The sequence below is a fragment of the Heteronotia binoei genome, chromosome 18 (assembly GCF_032191835.1).
Source record: "Heteronotia binoei isolate CCM8104 ecotype False Entrance Well chromosome 18, APGP_CSIRO_Hbin_v1, whole genome shotgun sequence".
NCBI lineage: Eukaryota > Metazoa > Chordata > Lepidosauria > Squamata > Gekkonidae > Heteronotia > Heteronotia binoei.
Window position 1 is genome coordinate 28,388,072 of NC_083240.1, and position 19,793 is coordinate 28,407,864.

The 19,793-nt window shown below is 41.6% G+C and overlaps 1 protein-coding gene across 11 annotated transcripts in view; it reads right to left on the minus strand.

The window, feature by feature from the left end:
- The window catches only part of CUX1 (cut like homeobox 1), a 364,039-nt gene that overhangs the window by 34,832 nt on the left and 309,414 nt on the right, over positions 1-19,793 (minus strand). For 9 of the 11 annotated variants that reach the window (XM_060259669.1, XM_060259658.1, XM_060259664.1 and 6 more), the window contains 3 exons: positions 17,957-18,145; positions 12,047-12,311; positions 1,366-4,029 (listed from right to left, as the gene is read on the minus strand). The exons of the other annotated variants lie outside the window; for them this stretch is intronic. In XM_060259669.1, coding sequence (XP_060115652.1) covers positions 3,309-4,029; positions 12,047-12,311; positions 17,957-18,145 — 1,175 coding nt within the window. In that variant the 3' untranslated portion in view covers positions 1,366-3,308. Of the gene's footprint in view, positions 1-1,365; positions 4,030-12,046; positions 12,312-17,956; positions 18,146-19,793 lie in introns of those variants that run through there. 11 annotated transcript variants of the gene reach the window in all.

The following is a 19,793-nucleotide window of genomic DNA, read 5'->3' on the forward strand; positions in this document are numbered from 1 at the left end:
GCAAAGCAAGAATTCGTGGAACCAAACACCAGTACGTCATGGGTCTTAATGATGGAAAATGTGTGTGTGTGTGTGTGTGTGGGGAGCTAAACAAACAAAACAATTTTTTTTTTACTGCACTTGAATCCTTGTGTCTACCTGGGATAGAAAACAATTAATTAGGCTTGGAGATTTATATATAAAGTACTCGAAAGCCAGAAAATCTCCTTAACTCAGAAGCTTGCCTGATCGAGGATGGGAAGTCAGGCAGTTTTTGTTGAGCGTGGACACCAAAGTCTTGCATGCATGGGGACTTCCTGTTTCAAACAGGAAGCTAGGGGTTTCTCCGCAGCACCTAGAGTGATTCCCCAGCTCACAAGTCCCGCTCCATCACACGCTCAAGTTACTTGCCTAGGGGCATGCTGGGGCCAGTGGAAACACGTTTTTTGTGTATGGGTTGGTGACAAAATGGTGACTTGCTTGGAAAAGGAGGTTATATTTAGGATGGCAATGGGAGACTCAGTGATACTGCAGCATCAGTGCTTATCAAGGGCACTCGATGGCAAATCTTGGCTTTTCTTGTTCACAACCACAATCAAAGACAATGCTGCCACTATTTTTGAAAAGTTTTCCTCCCCGGGTCATGCTAGAATCAGCCTGAAGTACTCTGATTTCTTTCCTCCTTTTTAAAAAAAAAAATTGCATCACAAGCTAACATTCAGACCTCCAAAGCAGAAACGGTAAAAGCAGCCCTGCCTTCCAGCCTCCTGGAGCCTTTGTTCTGGGCCATGAAAAGACATTTCCCCCCGCCCCCTTTAAAGCTACCGACCTCTTAAAATCTGTGAAGTTTGGAACTAAGTGCTGTTGTCATGCTTTGAAGAGAGACTGCAGAACGAAAGATGCTGTTACTTTTTCTTCTTTTTTTTAAAAAAGGTGGCTTTACATCTTAGGGTATGGGGGGGGAGTCTTGCTAAATGAACACAAGCATGTTGGAGTTGGGAGTATTGGGTTGGAAACATACCTTTCAATCCAAACACCTCTCCTCCCCCCGCCCCCCCAGTGCTCCCGCTCCCCCATATAAAAAAGTAAATAGCAATTAGAACTTAAGCAATGAATGCACTATTAAAGTGTCATCAGAAGATGTTGACCTAAGACAAAAGCTTTTCCATGATACACAATACGGTCCAAAAACAAAACAAAACAAAACAAAAAAACCCAGAAAGAAAAAAAATTGCCCATCAACAATATACAGTCTGACAACTACTTCTTGTAAATTATACCCAAATACTGCCGGCAGTCTATCCCTCTAAAGAATATTTTGCCCCCTTCCATCCCTTCCTAACAATCAGATAATAAAATACAGCACCTATAAATAAGCAAAAAAAATATATATATACCGAAATCATCTATTGTTAGTTTTTTTTAAAGATATGGCAATAAAAGGAATCTAAGTCAGCAAAAACTTGTAGAAGCCATAACTGATAAAACAGCTTATTGGAAACAGGTGGCAGTAAATGCACTCTATGCGTGCACAAAGTACGTAAGAAAATACAGACGTATAAAATTGCACACACACACACATACGCACACACATGCACTCGTCCTTCCATGCGCCTCTATGCTCACGCATATACACACACGTAGACAACAGGAGGCATTGGAGACATGTTGGAACCTGGACCAGTACTGTGATCAGCCTTTGGATGAGGTGATGATTCAGAGGGGCGGCATGATGGCTTTGGAGGGGTGCTGACGTTTCCTTTGGGAGTCTTGTGGTTTAAACTGGGATAATCGAGTGCCATGTACTCCTCTCCCCCCCGCCCCGCCACTGTTCCCTTCCCACAACTGAAACATAGGGGAATCAGTGCTTTGCTGTGGGCCCGGAGTAATTAAATTGGCTGAACAGGCCTCGTTCTTATCTTGGCGGCGGGTGAGATCTGTTAAGATGCGCCAACAAGGCAGTACATTGCAATCAATAAGAGGAGCTCCTATCGAGAGGCAAACCATTGTAAATGCTTCTTGCTGCAAGGTACACCTCCACTCAGTCTCTTTCCTGGTGGAAGTAGCAGCGGCCAACCGCTTTTTCATCAACTACAGAAAAAAAAATTAGGTATAATGTAGGTACATAAACAGCTACCCAAATTATTTTTTTGTCCCCTTTAAGAGCTGGTGTTCTTTTTATTTTTCCTTATAGGGCACCAATGACTAGCATAGATACATGTGATCTGAAGAAAAAAAAAAGTCTTGTGGACTAGTAACTTGCATGGACCCATTTGCAAGGCCATCAACCAAAGGACTCAACCCGAAGCGACCAAGTACGTCCCCCATTCCAAGTTGTCTCCCAAACCTCCTACAAATGAGGTCAGATCTGCGTGCTCTGTGGTTAGAGGTTAAAAAGCAGATTATAAAATACCTAGATTTCAGAATTATGTTTTTTCTTCTTTTTTTTTCTTCTCTGTCCTGATTTGGCCTAAAATGGAGTGTATTAAACAAATCCCAGTCCGTAAAGAGACCAGAATCGGTTAAAGCTATGAAACAATGTGCACTACAAGGTCAATTTTTCTATTCCACTTTACAAGAAAAAACACACTGAAGTCAGCTACCACAAATTAAGATTTTTTTTTCCTGATGTGACTTTTTTTTGTTTTGTTTAAAAAATATGTGGAGTAAATGTTTTTTTTTTTAAATCCCAAGTTTCAAACAATATTCTTTCTTGAAAATATTTAGGAATTCAAACTAGTGTGTTTAGAGTCTGGTTGACTGTGCAATCTCTTAGTGGCAACTGAACAGCTACAAAAAACCTTTTTTTTTTTCCTTTCAAAAACCTTTCCCCTTTCCAACTTTTTTTTTTCCTGGTTCAAGAAGATAATAGTGTATTATCACTCGGTTGAGCCATTAGATGGCAGATAAAAAGCCCCCTTTTAAATATGTGGGTTTGATTTTTTTTTTCTTGTTTTGTACAATTTTTTTTTCTGTTTGTTTTAAAGCCCACACCGAAGAGGAGGGGCAGAAGGCAAAAGCTGTATGAGTTTTTTCTCCCCCCAGAAATTGTGGAAATCACTTAAGGGCAATTAATAAAAACACTTCGGGGTACAAAAAAGCTCGACTACACATTTCAGTTTTCTTCCTTGAAAACACGCGGGGGAAAAAAAACAAACATAAAGTGGGCTGAAACGCTCCTTTCGTTCGATATATGCACCTTGGCCTATGGCGTTTTTTTTTTTTTTTGCCCCGTGGCCTGCAGGGCTGTAAGTGCGGGACACAATTAAAACCAGCAGAGGTCCAAGTTTTCACTTTCCCCAGCTCTCTAGAGCTGGGTGAGCATAATTTCAAAACTCCCACTCGGCCGGCTCCTCTCGACTCGCGGCCTTCTCCAAGCGGTGGATTATGCTGTTCAAATTTGCTGCCTTCTTTTTCCTCAGGGTGTTGTCTCGTGCGTTCCTGGCACACGCTGCCTCAGGAAAGCCAAACAAGCTCTCGAGAGAGTTGGCCTTCTGAGTGCCGGCGGCCGGCGTGGAACTGGTACTTGGCACAATGGGGATTTTCTCCACGCCTTCCTCCTTCGACTTGCTGGAGCCCTCCCCCGTAAGGGCCAAGGCGGAGGCAGCTGAGGTAGAGGCATCCTCTTCCGGAGCAGAGTTTGGCGTCGTCTCTGGAGTTTCTCCGGAATGCTGAGAGCCTGCTGGAGAACTCCGCCGCGGCACTTTCGGCCTGCCCTCATCATCCGTGTCTTCCAGGCTCTCCATTTCCAACTGGAATGTCTCCGTTTTCTCTGAAGATCCGGCGTCTCGCAGTGCCTCTTCCCCTGCTTCGAAAGCTGACGCTGCTCGCCCTCCCTGAGACTTTGTGGTTGCATTGCTGTAATCGTCAGCTTCCAAGCTGCTCAGTTTGGCTTCAGGCGGGCCTTCGCCATCCACGCCATCGCAACTGTCCCCTTCGGAGCTGTGGACTGCCCTGCTGCTCCGAGCGGATGGAGAGTCGCTTGTCCCAGCCTGGCTTTGCCCTCCAGCTTGGATTTCTTCAATGAACAGCTCTCGGCGAATGCGAGATCTGCAAAGTGGCCCAGAAAAAAAAAAGGGAACAAGGTAAGAGGGTTACCAATCCATCCATAGGACTATACGACTTATCCTGCCTCTCCTCCACAAGCACCCACCACAGAGTTACCCACAACAAGTTTATGAGGCTTGTTAGGCTGAGTGTGAGAGACTGAGCCCAGGTTCATGGCTGAGAGGGGATGTGAACCCAGATCTTCCAAACCTAGTCCAACATGCTAAACACCACAGCACACAGGGCCTTTTTTTCTGAAGCAGAAACTGCTTTGCATATTAGGCCACACATCCCTGATGTAGCCAATTCTCCTGGAGCTTACAGTAGGCCCTGCAAGAAGAGCCCTGTAAGCTCTTGGGAGGACTGGCTACATCAGGGGTGTGTGGCCTAATATGCAAAGGAGTTCCTGCTACCAAAAAACAAGCCCTGGCAGCACATAAAATAAAGTGTTTCCCAAAATGTCTCTCAGGAACTCATGTTGGCATAGATGGAGGGAGGAACACGCTCCATTTGTATCCTTGCCACAAACTTGAGAGGCTCACAGACAATTACGAGTCCACAGATTTCTCTTTAGTCCCATTTCAGATCATCTGGCCACTATATAATGGGGTAAAAGCCTAGACATGCTTCCAAGGCAACCTTGCAAACCGGACAAAAAAGAATGTTTTCGTATGTGCTCGGAAGGAGCAGGGTGTGTGTGTGTGTGTTTCACCCAATTAGAAATTCTTAAAAATGATAACTCATGGTTGTTATCCTGAAGTTGTAATACCATTTTTATACAGGCAAGGAATCCACACACTCTTTGGTCCTCTCAACAATATCAAAATCTTTGCAAAGACATCTAATCTCCCCCTAATTCCAATCCAGAAATATCCATTCAAACAAGTAGCTCTGATGACCATACAACAGGATGGTTACATGCACCTTGCTCCACTTTTGGGTTTCCCACTGTTTGGCAATTGTTGACCAGATGGTCCCCTTCTTCTGATCCAAAGAACAGATGAAGGTGCCTTTATTTCTTAGCAATAACTGACATCCTCCCAAAAGGTGAGCAGTTCATATGTCAGCCTTCAAAGAGGACTGGACCTTATGCTTACGCACACCCTTCCCCTTCAAGGTCTCCTGGGAACTGGTTTCAAACAATTTTTATTAGTAATATATGGCAATATATTCAATTTCTTATATCATTAATAACTACTCCCCCCCATATATTACTTTCTACCTACCCCTCCCCCCATTACTTGACCCCCGCTGGTGTGCTAAATTCAAAACATTGTTATAAAAGGTACCCCTAATTAATAAGAACCAAAGTTCATATCCTCCCCCCACTTGTACTTAATCATTATCAAAGATTGTTCAATGTCCTTTTACTTTCCATTCTTTTTCTACATATCTTCTGAACTTCTTCCACTCCATCTTAAATACTTCTAAATCATAGTCTCTTAAAGTTCTCGTTAACTTATCCATTTCACTCCATGTCACAACTTTAACAATCCAATCCCATTTCTCTGGTATTTTTTCTTGCTTCCACAACTGCGCATACAATGTCCTAGCAGCTGAGAGCAAGTACCAGATTAAAGTTCTGTCTTCTTTTGGAAATTTTTCCATTTGTAATCCTAACAGAAAAGTCTCTGCAACTTTGTTAAATTCATACCCCAAGATTTTAGAAATCTCTTGCTGAATCATCTGCCAAAACTTTTTAGCTCTTTCACAAGTCCACCACATATGGTAGAAAGAACCTTCATGCTTTTTACATTTCCAACATCTGTCTGGCATCTTGTTATTCATATTTGCCAATTTTTTTAGGAGTTATATACCATCTGTACATCATCTTAAAACAATTTTCTTTAATATTCTGAGATGTTGAGAGTTTCATAGAGTTCTTCCACAAATATTCCCAAGTTTCCATCTGTATTTCTTTATTCACATTAATTGCCCATTTAATCATTTGAGATTTCACTACTTAATCTTCTGTAGACCATTGTAGAAGTAGTTTATATACTTTTGAAATTAATTTATCATTGTCGCCAAGCAGAACTTTTTCCATTTCTGTTTGCTCCTTCCTTATTCCTTCAGTTTTAATATCATTCTCCATCAAGCTCTTTATTTGTTGCATTTGAAACCAATCACATTTATTATTCAACTCTTTAGCAGTTTTCAGTTCTATTTTGACACTTTGTATTTTTCACAGTTGACTATATTACAACCACTTTTCTAACCCTATCTCAGCTGTTATTTTTATTACTTCCGCCGGTACTATCCATAACGGTCTTCTCTCATCTCCATACTTCTTATAGTTCATCCATGTACTTAACAAATTATTTCTTATATAATGGTGAGAGAAAAAACCGTCCATCTTCTTTTTTCCATAATACAAATATGCACATAAATTCTGAAATTTTTCTTCGCCATTTATCAAATTGTTTACTATCCTTCACAATAGGAATAGTTTGAAACAAATACATTATTCTTGGTAGAATATTCATTTTAATTGCAGCTATTCTACCCAACAATGACAAATTAAGCTTGTTCCATTTTAGTATGTCTTCATCCATTTTACGCCATAACTTCTCATAATTATTTTTAAACAGATCAATATTCTTCATTGTTATCTCCACCCCCAGATATTTTACCTTGGAGGTGACTTTGCAGCCCGTTACTTTCTGCAATTCTTGTTGTTTATTTATCTTCATATTTTTACACAGAATTTTTGATTTTTCTCTATTAATACAAAGTCCCGCCAACTCCCCATATTCTTGTATTTTAGCTAACAACAGAGGTGTAACTTGTATGGAGTTTTCATTTATAAACATTGTTATCATCTGCAAATGCTCTGTATTTGTAAGTAAATCCTTTTACTTTTAATCCTTCTATTTCTTTATCTTCTTGAATTTGCATGAGTAATATTTCAAGAGTCATTATAAACAACAGTGGAGAAAGTGGACAACCTTGTCTAGTACCTTTCCTGATTTTCATATCTTCTGTAAGATCTGCATTTATGCATAACCTTGCGCTTTGTTCAGAATATAGTGCTTTTATCATTTTTATAAAGCTTTCTCCAAGCTCCATTTTTTCCATTACTGCAAACATAAAGTCCCAGTTTAAATTGTCAAATGCTTTCTCTGCATCTGCAAAGAATAATGCAACTTCTTTTTCTGGATGTCTTTCATAATATTCTACAATATTTACAACAGTTCTAATGTTGTCTCTTATTTACCTTTTGGGAAGAAAACCTGCTTGATTGTCCTTTATAAAGTTTATCAAATGTTGTTTAAGCCGTTCTGCCAAGATTCTTGTATATATTTTATAGTCATTATTTAATAACAAAATTGGTCTATAATTTTTTACATTCGTGACATCTCTATCTTCCTTAGGTATCAACGAAATAATAGCTTCCTTCCATGTGTTCGGTATTTTCCCTTTTATTCTTATCGTATTCATCAACTTCTGCAACTTTGGTATTAATTCCTCTTTGAACGTTTTAAAAAATTTAGCTGTATATCCATCTGGCCCAGGTGCTTTTCCATTTTTCATTGTGTTGATTGCTGCTTCAATTTCTATTCTTTCAATTGGATCATTCAAAACTTTTCGCATATTTTCAGTTAAGGGCTCTATTTTTATCTTTTGTAAATATTCATCCATCTTCTCATTCTTTATTTTAACACCTTTAAATAATTTGGCATAATACTTAAAAAAATCTCTTTTTATTCCCTCTTGGGTAACCACTTCTCTTCCATCTACCACAATTTTATTAATAATTTTATTTCCCCTCTTTTTTTCCCAATTGCCAAGCCAAATACTTTCCCGGTTTATTTGCACCCTCAAAGGTTTTCTGCTGCAATCTTTTCAAACTCCATTCCACTTCTTTATTTAACAAATGTCTCATTTGAGTTTGTAATATTGTAATTTCCCTTATAATTTTCTTTTTCCCTGGCCTTTTTCTCAACCCCCCTTCTTTTTTTTATTTCATTTTGAATGTCCAACATGTGTTTCTCTTTTACTCTCTTGTCCTTATTATTCAAAGTAATCAACATTCCTCTCATTACTGCTTTATAAGCATCCCAGACCGTCTGGAAATCTATGTCCTCTTTGTCATTCATTTGGAAAAAAGCTTTAATTTCATTTTCTAAGTATGTCACTATTTCTTTATTCCATAGCAAATCTTCATTCAATCTCCATCTTCTCAATTTCTTGGACAATTTTGTAATCCACATTATTGGGTTATGATCAGCCCCAATCTTAGGTAAAATCTCTATCTTCCTTGTTATAAGACCTAAATCTTTAGTTCCCCACAACATGTCAATTCTAGAAAAAGTTTTGTGTTTTAACAATTTATTAATAACATATGGTTACAATAATTAATTGTCTCTTTTCTATGTTAACCCATATGATATTTCAACCCCCCCTCCCTCCAATATTTGACTTCCCTGAACTTATAAATTTAAATTCAATTACAAAGGTACCGCCAACCAATCAAAGTTCAATATTTTTCTTCTCTCATTAATACTAAAAAATTGTCCAATGACTTTTTATATTCCATTCTTTCTCCATATATCCTTTAAATTTCTTCCACTCCTTTTTGAATATATCTAAATCATAGTCTCTTAAAGTTTTAGTTAATTTGTCCATCTCACTCCATGATAAAACTTTCACAATCCAGTTCCATTTCTCTGGTATTTTTCCCTGTTTCCACAGCTGCGCATACAATGTCCTAGCAGCTTATTCTAGAAAAAGTTTTATGTCTTGCTGAAAAAAAAGTATAGTCCCGAACTTCAGGGTTAAATTTCTTCCATATATCTTCCAAATTTTCTTGTTAACCAATTCAAAAAAAGACTTTGGCAATTTTCCTTCTTTACTATTATTTATTTTCCCTCCAGATCTGTCCAATGAGTTCTTAACGGTTCCATTAAAATCTCCCATTATCAAAACTTTGTCATAGGTCAGGTCATCAAGCTGTTGTATAATGTCTTTTAAAAAAGCATCCTTTGCACCATTAGGCGCATACAGTCCCAATAACAACGTTTTCTTTCCATTTAATATTGTTTCTACTGCTACAAATCTTCCATCTTTATCCTTAAACACTAATTTTGGCTCCAATTCTTGTTTAATATAAAAAATCACTCCCCTTTTCTTCTGTTCAGCCAATGAAAAATATTCTACTCCCAACTGTTTATTCCATAAAAATTTGTAATCCTTTTGTTTAATATGAACTTCTTGTAAGCAAATTATATTACAATTTTGTTTCTTAATCCAATGAAATGTTGCCCTTCTTTTTTGTGGTGAATTTAGTCCATTTACATTCCAAGACAATAATTTGTAATCCATCATGGTGCAAATTCTTTATTTTCTTCATAAAATCTACGCATTTCCTGTACATTTGTAATTGTAATTCTTTTCCCCTGAAGTTCAAAACTCAAACCTTCAAGTATTATCCATCTGAACCTTATTCCATTGTCTCTTAATTTTTCTATGTTCTATCATTTATCACTTGCCTTGGCAACTCCTTCATGATTCTTACTCTGCTGCCTCCCACAATCAATGTCTTTTCAAAATTTTTATTCATGATCCTTCCCACCATTTCCTTTCTCATAAATCTTATGACCACATCTCTTGGTAAGTTATTTTTCTTGGCATAAAGTGAATTCACTCTATACATATAGTCATACATATTTTTAGTCTCTTCAGGATCTTCCTCTAAAAATTCTGCAATTATTTTTATTATATAGTCTTTTAGATCACCATCTTCCTTTTCAGGTACTCCTCTCAGACGTATCTGAGTCTCCATCAATTTGCAGTCATGGATTGTCACTTTTTCTTGCATTTTCAACAAGGTGGAATCATATACTTTCATTCTACCTTCTATCTCCTGCACTTTCTTAGATGTTTCCTCTGTTTCCTTTCTGAGATCTTCCATATCTTTTTTAATCTCTTCAATAATTTCTTTTTTCGATTCGGTTATCATTTCTCTCATCATTCTGGCCTCCATTGCCTCTAATTGGTCCTGCATTTTTTCCAATGACGTAGCCCTAGTACGGGGTTGCTTGTGTTCTGACATTTAAAAAACAGCGATTTCAAATTCAACTATCACCAATTTCAACTTCAACTATCAGATTCAAAAGAATAGGACTTGCCTTTTATAACAAGCCTAATTTCGTCGTCCTCAGAGCTCCCAAAGTCAAGATATTTATTTTTAATTTTTTTAAATCTTTCAAAATGGCGGCTGCGACTTTTTACTGCTCCTTACAATTTTTTTCCCCTTTTAAAAACGTCTAAAGTCCACACAAATAATATGTCCAATAATATTTATCTTCTTATCCTCTTCTCAATTAATTCCAACAATTTTTAATGTCCCGAACACTTTAAAAACATTATTTTAATTTTAACCTCTAAGCAATGGCCGCCGATGTTTCTCAATGGTGTGATATTCCTAGAGTAGGTTTTCCATCCACTACTTCCTGCTTTACTTGCCACCAAGTCTCATTCACCCTGGTAAGGAGATCTCACGATACTTGACGTACTTCCTGTGTTGCTTGAATGTGCTGCAGGTCTGTGACGATGGTGCTCTTTTTTCAAAACCGCAAGTAGACCAAACAATAAATTCCTTTCCACTTTTTAGGACTATCCTTTATATTTACAAAGTCCAAATTTCAGCTCTTCCTCCCTTCTTCTTCCAAACTTTCTAGATTTTCATTTCCCACCTTTTAAATTTATTCCATTAAGCTGTAAATAGTCCCTGAATGAAAGATAGTAATCTGTACCTTCTCTTCCAATTATCCAAGTTCCCACCGGTCTTGCATAACTTTAGATGTTTAGCAATGTTCAAGAAGGTTAGGATTCTGTCGAGCTTATGTCAAATAAATGACTGAAAACTTCTGCAGATGATGAAAATGCAACTCTTCCCAGAGACCCCTCAAAGGAGCCCCCCCCCCCAGACTCCCTTTTAGCCAAGGTAAATCTCCTCAAAGTTTCTTGTGCATATCTTGGACTAATCTCTAACTGAGAAAAGTAGGCAGTAGGCATTAATTTGCCTTCCACTACCCCGAACAGAAGTTCCAGCCTGCTCCCGTTAAGAGAAGCAGCTCAGCTCGACATTTTCCTCCCCCGGAAGTCCTAGGTCTCCTTGGAACTGGGAAGCGTGGTTTGTATTAAGCTGGTCCTTTCATTTCCAATTGTGATTTGGAAAGCAAACGCAAATCGTAGTTTGAATTCAAAGGTAAACCACCCTTTGTGCTCGACTGGAAGCCATTTAATTCAAGTGCTAAATTGACTCAGAGTGTTAAAGGGAAAGAGTAAATATAAGGACGGTTCCCAGTTCTACAAACCATGGTCTCGCTGCCCTGGAAACAGTGCATGACAACTGTGTTGTTAATGCTGGTTTTATGGGCAGAAGCAAGACAGTTGTCAATACACCATCTAGGGTCCCCGGCCTTTTTGAGCCTGCAGATGCTTTTGGAATTCTGACCCAAGGTGGTGAGTGCAGCCACAAAATGGCTGTCACAGGGGGCAGAGTCAACCATAAAATGTCACAGAGAAACTCTAATAGCAACTCTTAAACACAGCATCTTTCTCAAACGTTGAACAGGATGCATTTTAAAAGATCTTGCATACACCCAGCTGACATTCAGTAATACAGTAAAGATCTTTAGGCAGTGGTGGCAACCAGGGCTGGCTCTAGACTGTCTGGCATTGTAGGCAAGGCTAACTTCTGGTCCCTCCCTCCCGTATTGATAACATCACCAAGTCACATGAGTGGGTGCTCAACTCGGTGCCCCCAGAAGGCTGGCACCCTAGGCAGGAGTCCAGTTCACCTAATGGTGGGACTGGCCCTGGAGGCAACTGCTGCTGAAGCAACTTCTATAAAACCTGCACAGCCAATAAAAAGCCCTGCTGGGCAAAATCCCCACCTGTCTCCACCTATTCTATAAAAAGACATGGTGGACACTAGGAAAAGTGTTAGTGGGCACTACATTGGAGATCCCATATCTAGCCGGTGAGGCCAATACAGTGCTGTGTTCTGTACCTATAATTGTGGAACCAATTAATGACGGTGCTGGTCTTCAAGTTGAGCTGGGTGGCGAGTTCCTCAATGGTTTTTGGAGATGGGTATGGCTTTTGCTGATAGGCTCGCTTCAGAGCTTCTTTCTCTTCTGGGGCCAACACGACGCGGGGTTTCTTCAGTTGATGCTGCGGTTGAGGGCTGGCCCCCTGGCTGTAATCTATTCCGGCTGAAGAAGACTCAGAAGGCTGGCTGTCGCTAACTGAGCTGTGCCGTCGTTTCATGTATGCTGAAAGACAAGGGAGAGTCACACGGTCAGATTAGAAGCAGTGGCCACCCAAATTTGACAAAACTGCAAGAGTGGCTTCTTCTGGGCAGGTGGGAACAGGTGAACGCATTAAGAGGTCTTGTCTGGGATAGGAGGAGGAGGATGAAGAAGAAGAGGAGGAGACTGGATTTATACCCCGCTCTTTGCTAGCCAAAGGTCTCAGAGCAGCTTACAAATCTCCTTTCCCTTCCCCTCCCCACAATAGACACCCTGTGAGCAATGTTCCCTCTATGCTTTGGAGCCTTGTGAGCAAAAATTCTACTTCATGAGCTATTGGCATTAAAGGTGCGAGTGACTGCATAAATTAGTTTGCTTTGGAGCCATTTTTCCTGAACTAAGACAAAAATGTGTGAGCTGGAGGTTAAAAAAACCTGTGAGCTAGCTCACACTAACTCAGCTTAGAGGGAACACTGCCTGCGAGGTAGATGGGGCTGAGAGAGCTCTCCCAGAACTGCTCTTGAGCAGAACAGCCTTGAAATAACTTGTGGGAAATGCCACTCACACCTACAGTGTGTACATGCCTTCTATTTAGTGCATTTTATAAGAAAGTATAAGTTTATAAACAAGCATGAACAATGCAGCTACTCAAAGTTGAAACACAAAACCAAAACACAAAGTGTCCTTTTCTCCCCAAACGTCCTTGTAATAAGCTTTGATCATCAGGCAGCCACCACTTTTTTCAGTTCATAAGTCTGCAATTTGCATGAAGTCTTTAAGTGTTCAGCTATAAAAAAGAGCCCCGTGGCGCAGAGTGGCAAAGCTGCAGTACTGCAGTCTGAGCTCCCTGCTCACGACCTGAGTTCGATCCCAGCAGAGGCTGGTTCAGCTCAAGGTTGACTCGGCCTTCCATTCTTCCGAGGTCGGTAAAATGAGTACCCAGCTTGCTGGGAGGAAAGTGTAGATGACTGAGGAAGGCAATGGCAAACCACCCTGTAAAAGTCTGCCATGAAAACGTCGTGATGCAACGTCACCCCAGAGTTGGAAACGACTGGTGCTTGTACAGGGGACTACCTTTATTTTATAAAAATCAAACTGAGAGAATAAGGAACCATATCCCCAGGATTTCTCACGGTTTCATGCCTCTGTCCTTCCTCAGCCTTCTCTCACAAAGATGCTACTCCCCGCCCCCCCGCCGCAAAGCTAGCATTTTAAAAACATACATCAGCTTACCAAACATCAAATTCTACCTTCCGTAGAGGTTCTTTCTCAGATTTAATGCTGCACTGCGAAGTCACAACAGTCTCATAGCAACCTCCACCTTGTGGGGGTTTCAAGGAAAGAGATGGACAGAGGAGGTCTTGCCATTGCCTTCCTCTGCACAGCAGTCCTGATTTTCTTTGGTGTTCTCCCATCCAAGTACTGACCCTGACTGACCCTGCTTAGCTTCTGAGCTCTGATGAGATGGGCCCAGACTGGCCTTTTAGGGCTACTACAGACCAGCTACCTAAAATCTTTCAACTGGCAATGCCAGGGCTTGAACTGGGGATCCTGTCCAGTACCGAGCTGTGCCTCCTTTTGTGACCCAAAGAATGAGTGACCCCTCCCATTCGGTTCTCAGAAACCAATGCAGTTGGTGCTTCCTGATCTGCCAATTTACGCCAGAGCAAATGACTCCTCTGCAGTTTGAAGAAGTTGATATTGGATTTATATCCCACCCTACACTCTGAATCTCAGAGCAACTTACGATCTCCATAGCTCCCACCCCCCAGAACGGACACCTTTTAAGGTAGGTGGGGCTGAGAGAGCTCTCACAGAGGCTACCCTTTCAAGGACAACTTCTATGAGAGCCATGGCTGACCCAAGGCCATTCCAGCAGCTGCAAGTGGGGGAGTGGAGAATCAAACCTGGTTCTCCCAGATAAGAGTCCATGCACTTAACCACTACACCAAACTGACTCTCTGTTGCCAGCAGCCAGTGCCCCCTGACTGTGCCCTAGTTTTATTTACTGTTTCAGGATCTGAAATGCGTTCCAGGCGCAATCTCATTTTATTGCATTACTCATGGAGTGTAAGTAAAAAGAGGGATGCATGCAGCCAGGGGGAGAAAGAAGAGAACACAACAAGGGAGGAGTTGTGCTCTGATCTAATGTGCCAGGGGGTGCACATCAGGAATTAGGGAAGAAGATGTGTGGCACATGGATTTTATGCATGGATCACGGGGGCAGCCATCATGGGGTGGGTGGGGTTCTCTGTCCTCTATGTTACAGAAAACTGATGAGAGAATTTAAGCAGTTTGGAAACTTCAGGGAATGCAACCTGCAAGAATTCTTTGGAGGGATTGGTTTTCACAGTATCTGAGGTCTGAATGTGCCTGACTCTGAGGAGCAGAAATCTCCTGTGAGCAAACCCTCACAGAAATGAAATGAAGAACCGATAGGCTTGTGTGGGCAGCAATTCATTTCAATGGAGGCTTGAGCGGGAAAACGCCCCAGTGAGCCTGAACATTGCCCGTTATTTTTGGGTTGATGGTCAGCAAAGACAGTCCTATACCCCTCTCCTGCAAAATTTAACAGCCCAGTTTGTGCACTGACCGCACATTTAACTGACTGCAGTTTTGGCTTAACTGGCCCAGAAGCAAGGTTGCACACAACCAAATCCTGGGGCAAGAAAAGCCGCATTCTGCAATCTGCACAGTTATGTCAATGGAGAGGATTTGCTATTTGGCAATTTATTTAACCATTTATTTATTTAGCCATCTATTTAGCCATAGCAAAGCGAAGTACTCTTCGCTGGCTAGTTGCGTGGGGAGAGGCACCAAAGCCCTTAAAACCAGCCAATGCCAGGTTTGGAAATCTAATAAAACACCTAGTATTAAAACTTGGTTCTCAAAGGTATGGGACCTAGTGATAAAAGACAAGCTAGCTACTCATATTTTACCGATGGAAAATCCTGAAATGGATACTAATTTTGTTGAAAAATGGTTTGTATTTTTTGGATATGTTAATTCTATTTGTCCCGAAGGCTGTAAAATTCCACTCAAATATGCTGATCTTGAATTATATTAATGTACTGTGGGTAAGTATATTGGTTAACAGCCTATGCTGTATATAGTTTCTTGAATGTAAGGCTACTGTGTTCTGCTTGGGATTTTTATTTATTTATTTATCTATTTATTTAGAGTTTTTTTTTTACTTTGTTGGTTTGTAAACTATGATAAAGTTTCAATCAAAGTTATCTTTATTTAAAAACCAAAAACCAGACAATGCCAAACACACTGGGCAACCTATATGGCTTCTGAGACTGCAGCCAGCCATCCCTCATGCAGATCCCAGCTTGTATTTGCAATGAGATGTGCTGCAGGGGAAAAGAAAGGGGAACAAGAACAAAGATTGTCAGGCAGTACCACTGTGGCTTCTTCCCAGCAGGGAGATCTCATGGCTTGCTCTCTGCTGCGCCTCAGTGCCACCAGCGTAGGCAGATGGAAGGGGGAACTGGTGTCATTAATAGTTAATGGAGCTCCACGTGGTCCTATAAACTGGACTCTGCCCTCTACAGTGCTGAAAATCAGTGGATTAATCACTTGTGTTTTAATTAATTGGCAGATGATTTTAAAACTCGATGGAACTAATAATGGAACACTTCTTTTTTTTAGGCTATATAGTTTCAGTTTAGGTTTACTAGGGAAGCCAAAAAGGGAAAAAAAAGACCACTCTTACAAGCTATTGTTGCTTTTGTTCATCTATTATAAAATATAATATATAATAAAAATAACATACTGCACCTTAGAATCTTCAAAGAGCTTCACATCGATTATATTGCACTCATTGCAACTTTCTACCTAGGGTGGGCCAGTTTTTTTACTTTCACACTACAAAGAGTGGCTTGTCTGGGCATTTTCACACATGCACTTTCAATCCCCTTCCATTACACTTTAGCGATTGTTTGAAAGTGGATTTTGCCGTTTCACATAGTAAAATTCGATTGCAAAGTGCAGTGAAAGTGCATTTATTCGGCGCGTGCAAAAGCACTCTAGCAAGTGCACAGCGGAAGGAAGAGTCAAACCAGGAATGTCCTGATTCAGTTCCCCGTCTTCTTGCTGCTATGCTATCCTGCTCTTAAATACCTTCTGAAATATCTTGTGCTGGGTCAGGAGGAAGCATATTTGCGGCTGCTGCGTTTTTCACCAGTTCTGAACAAGCAGCAAAAAGTGTTATGAACAATCTTATCACAAGAGGGTGCCAGAGACCTGTGGAATCTTAGCATGAGAGGTGTCTGCTGAGATTGTCTCACAGTGATCAATGGTTTCCAGTGTGCCTCTGTGGTGGAGGGGGCACAAGCTTCCCCACCCCATTCCTGAGTCCATGTTGATCAGACAAGCTAAACTCCTCCTCTTCTTTCCAATTCTGATGTGCACACAAAAGGCTTCTCTGGTGCACTGCTTTCCAGAAAAAGGCATGCTGCAATGTAAGTACAGCCTTGGCTGGCCACCCGTTCCCTCTTCTTGGTGTTCAGAGAAGGGAATCACAGGGTAAGCAAAGACCAGTGCAAGGGATGGAGCAAAATTCTGGGCCTGAAAGAAAATTCAGCTGTCTTTAACAATTCGCTTCCTCCGTTATTCTTAAAACTGCCCTGGGGGGGATATAGATCACTCTCCCTTGTAAGTTCTCTTACTGTTCTTCCTCAGCAGGAAAAAAACAGGCCACGGACTGCTGAGACGTCCACCTGAGCCAGCCCTGCTAAAACCAACAAGCGTAATACTGTGCCCCTGAGAATCTCCCATTCATTCCAAGGGGCACTTCAGCTGGAGAACTTGTCACCTGGTTGTGCCTAAGGGTAGTCTCTGGTCAACTGCATACAAAGCTGTCTCATGATGAGTCCATTCGGTTCTGGCTCCGAGGGAGAGGAAAGTTGTCCCTCCACCCAGCATTCAAGATTCTTGAACCAGAAATATTGGCCAGGGATTGGACAAGGGATCCTCCAAAAGCAAAGCAGATGCTCTGCTAATGAACCACCAGCCCATTCTCTTTAATGTCATGGCCATAATTAGTGATCTATGTTTCTGGAGTTCCCAAACCTGCCCTTAAAATTGAAGCTTTGTCATGATTTATTCTGTCTAGAGGACACTGTACATCGCCCAGCGCCCGGTGCAAATTGGGATGGCTGAATAATCATGAGAATGAGCCTTGGGCTCACATGATACCAGAGACCTCCTGGTTCCTGAGGAAAACTGTGTTGTCGATACCTCCATGTCCTAGAAGGTGGCCTATTTGCTTGCCTACAAACCCAACTTCCAAACCGGTATCGCAATGAACAGTGGTTTCTCCAGGAAGCCACTGATAACCAAACAGCACATCAGGGATGTGCCCAGAGAACTCTGGATGCTCCATCTTTTTCTATGCCAAACAAACTGTGTATGAATGAAGCTTTGGTGTTGGCAGAAGCAGAAAAGGGTTACATTTAGTAGGCAGAAGAACACTTCTTTTCTCAGAAAAACCAGGAAAATTGAAGGAAGGCAGAAGTCGGCTAAACCAGACTGGCTCTTGCTCATAAATGGGGAAACTTCCTAAAAGATTGCAACTGGCCCGTATCAGAAAACCCTTTTCAGGAATGCCACAAGCACACAGCAAAACAAAAGCTCAGGTTTGCTGGTGCCTAAAGGGAAGGTACCTTTCTTCTCCATGCGCTTCATGTCCATGAGTTTCTCCACGTTGTTGGGGTCGTTCAGCCACACCTGCATGCGGACAAAGGGTTCCCGGCCCTTCAAGCTCAGCTTGTGCCAGGGCTTGGGACGAGCCAGCAGGTCCGAGACCGAGCCTTGTGTGAGCCCCAGGATTGTCTCCCCAAACAGACGCTGACCTGCAAAGAGAAGCAAATCTCAAATGTAGTTGGTGCCGAAGATGGGTGTGATAATGAGAAAGGGGACGCAAACAAAAGCCCGAGGGTCAGGGTGGGGGATAAGGTCCTTGCACGTGGTACCAGTTAAACTGGTTGGATTGGTCCAGAAAGAAGTGATATGGGCTACTCTAAAAAAAATTATGAGGTCTCTAGGAAAGGTGCCAGATTCCTTGGAATCCCATTTATGTCCTCACTGGGAGTGACTCTACATGGCCTGCTTGGCTGTGTGGACTATACCACTGCTCAGCTGTGTGGACTATACCACAGGAAACTGCACAGAGGGGGATGATACCATTTTGAATGCTCCCCTATGTAGGGGGCAAAAACATCCCATCCAACTCCATGCATGAACAAAAATGACACCTTATGGCCCAAAATAAAAGGGGGGGGGGATCCCACCACATCAAGGAGATAAATTTGATCACAACTTGTTTTTACAGCTTTTTATACAAGGGAGCATTTAAAAAATAATTGATCCTATACCTGCAGCCTTGAGAGGTGGTACAAATCCATTCCATAAGACTTATGATGGGCCCAAAGTATGAGAGGGTAAAATTCTAGACTCTACCTGCTTTAGACACTCTTGTGTGTGCAATACTGTTGAATGCTCTCTCCTCGTAGCCCTTCCTCTTTCATTTAGTAAATCAGCACAGCATGGAGAGGGCAATGGGGAACCTCCCCCCCCATGTGCTATTTTTCTACATGAAGGTGTTTTTAAAAAATATTGTGGAAGCATTCAAAAATCAGACTTGCAACCTCGAGACGGTTCTGTCCAGAGGTCTGCTGATCATCCTTTATAACCTGGGGACTGGTGCTGAGCGGTGTTCCCTCTAAGCTGAGTTAGCGTGAGCTAGCTCCCAGATTTTTAGCCTCCAGCTCACACATTTTTGTCTTAGTTTAGGAAGGATGAACCAAGAGCACAATAATTTATGCAGTAGCTCACAACGTCAATGCCAGTAGCTCATGGAGTAGAATTTTTGCTCACAAGACTCTGCAGCTTAGAGGGAACATTGGAGTGCTGGCAGTAGCCTTTGGACCTCTCAGCATCACCTGTACCCCTATCCCGAGGCAGTAATGAACGGTGTTAACTGTTTTGCTTGGGTTGCCCTTAGGGAGCCTAAAGCATTTTGCAGACCAATATGGTTTTTCCAATTTGAATCTGCCTCTTCCCGCTCCTGCAGAGAATGGCTGTATCTAGCAGTCCATATTTATCTAACCATACGCCAGCCTCACGCACACAACCATTTGTAATCAGGAGAAACCACTGCAAGGGAATGTTTCCCACTGCTGTTTTGGTGTGGTGCAATACCCCTCTGTGGATATGAAATTTCCTCGCAAGGAAATTATTTTTTTTAAAAAAAACTGCAGTTGTGCAAGAAATCCTCACAGCGATCTCAGCACATGGGGCCATCTTGATGTGACGACTTTATCCAAAACGCATACAAACAAAAACACAGAGAGAAACTGGTAACTCTTCCATGCTGGGGGAGGGGGGAATCCAATGCCACTCCTCTTTGCCCCAGACAGCCCAGTCTAGCCCAATTTCATTAGATCTCGGAAGGTAAGCAAGGTTAGCCCTGGTCAGTACTTGGATGAGAGACCACCGGTG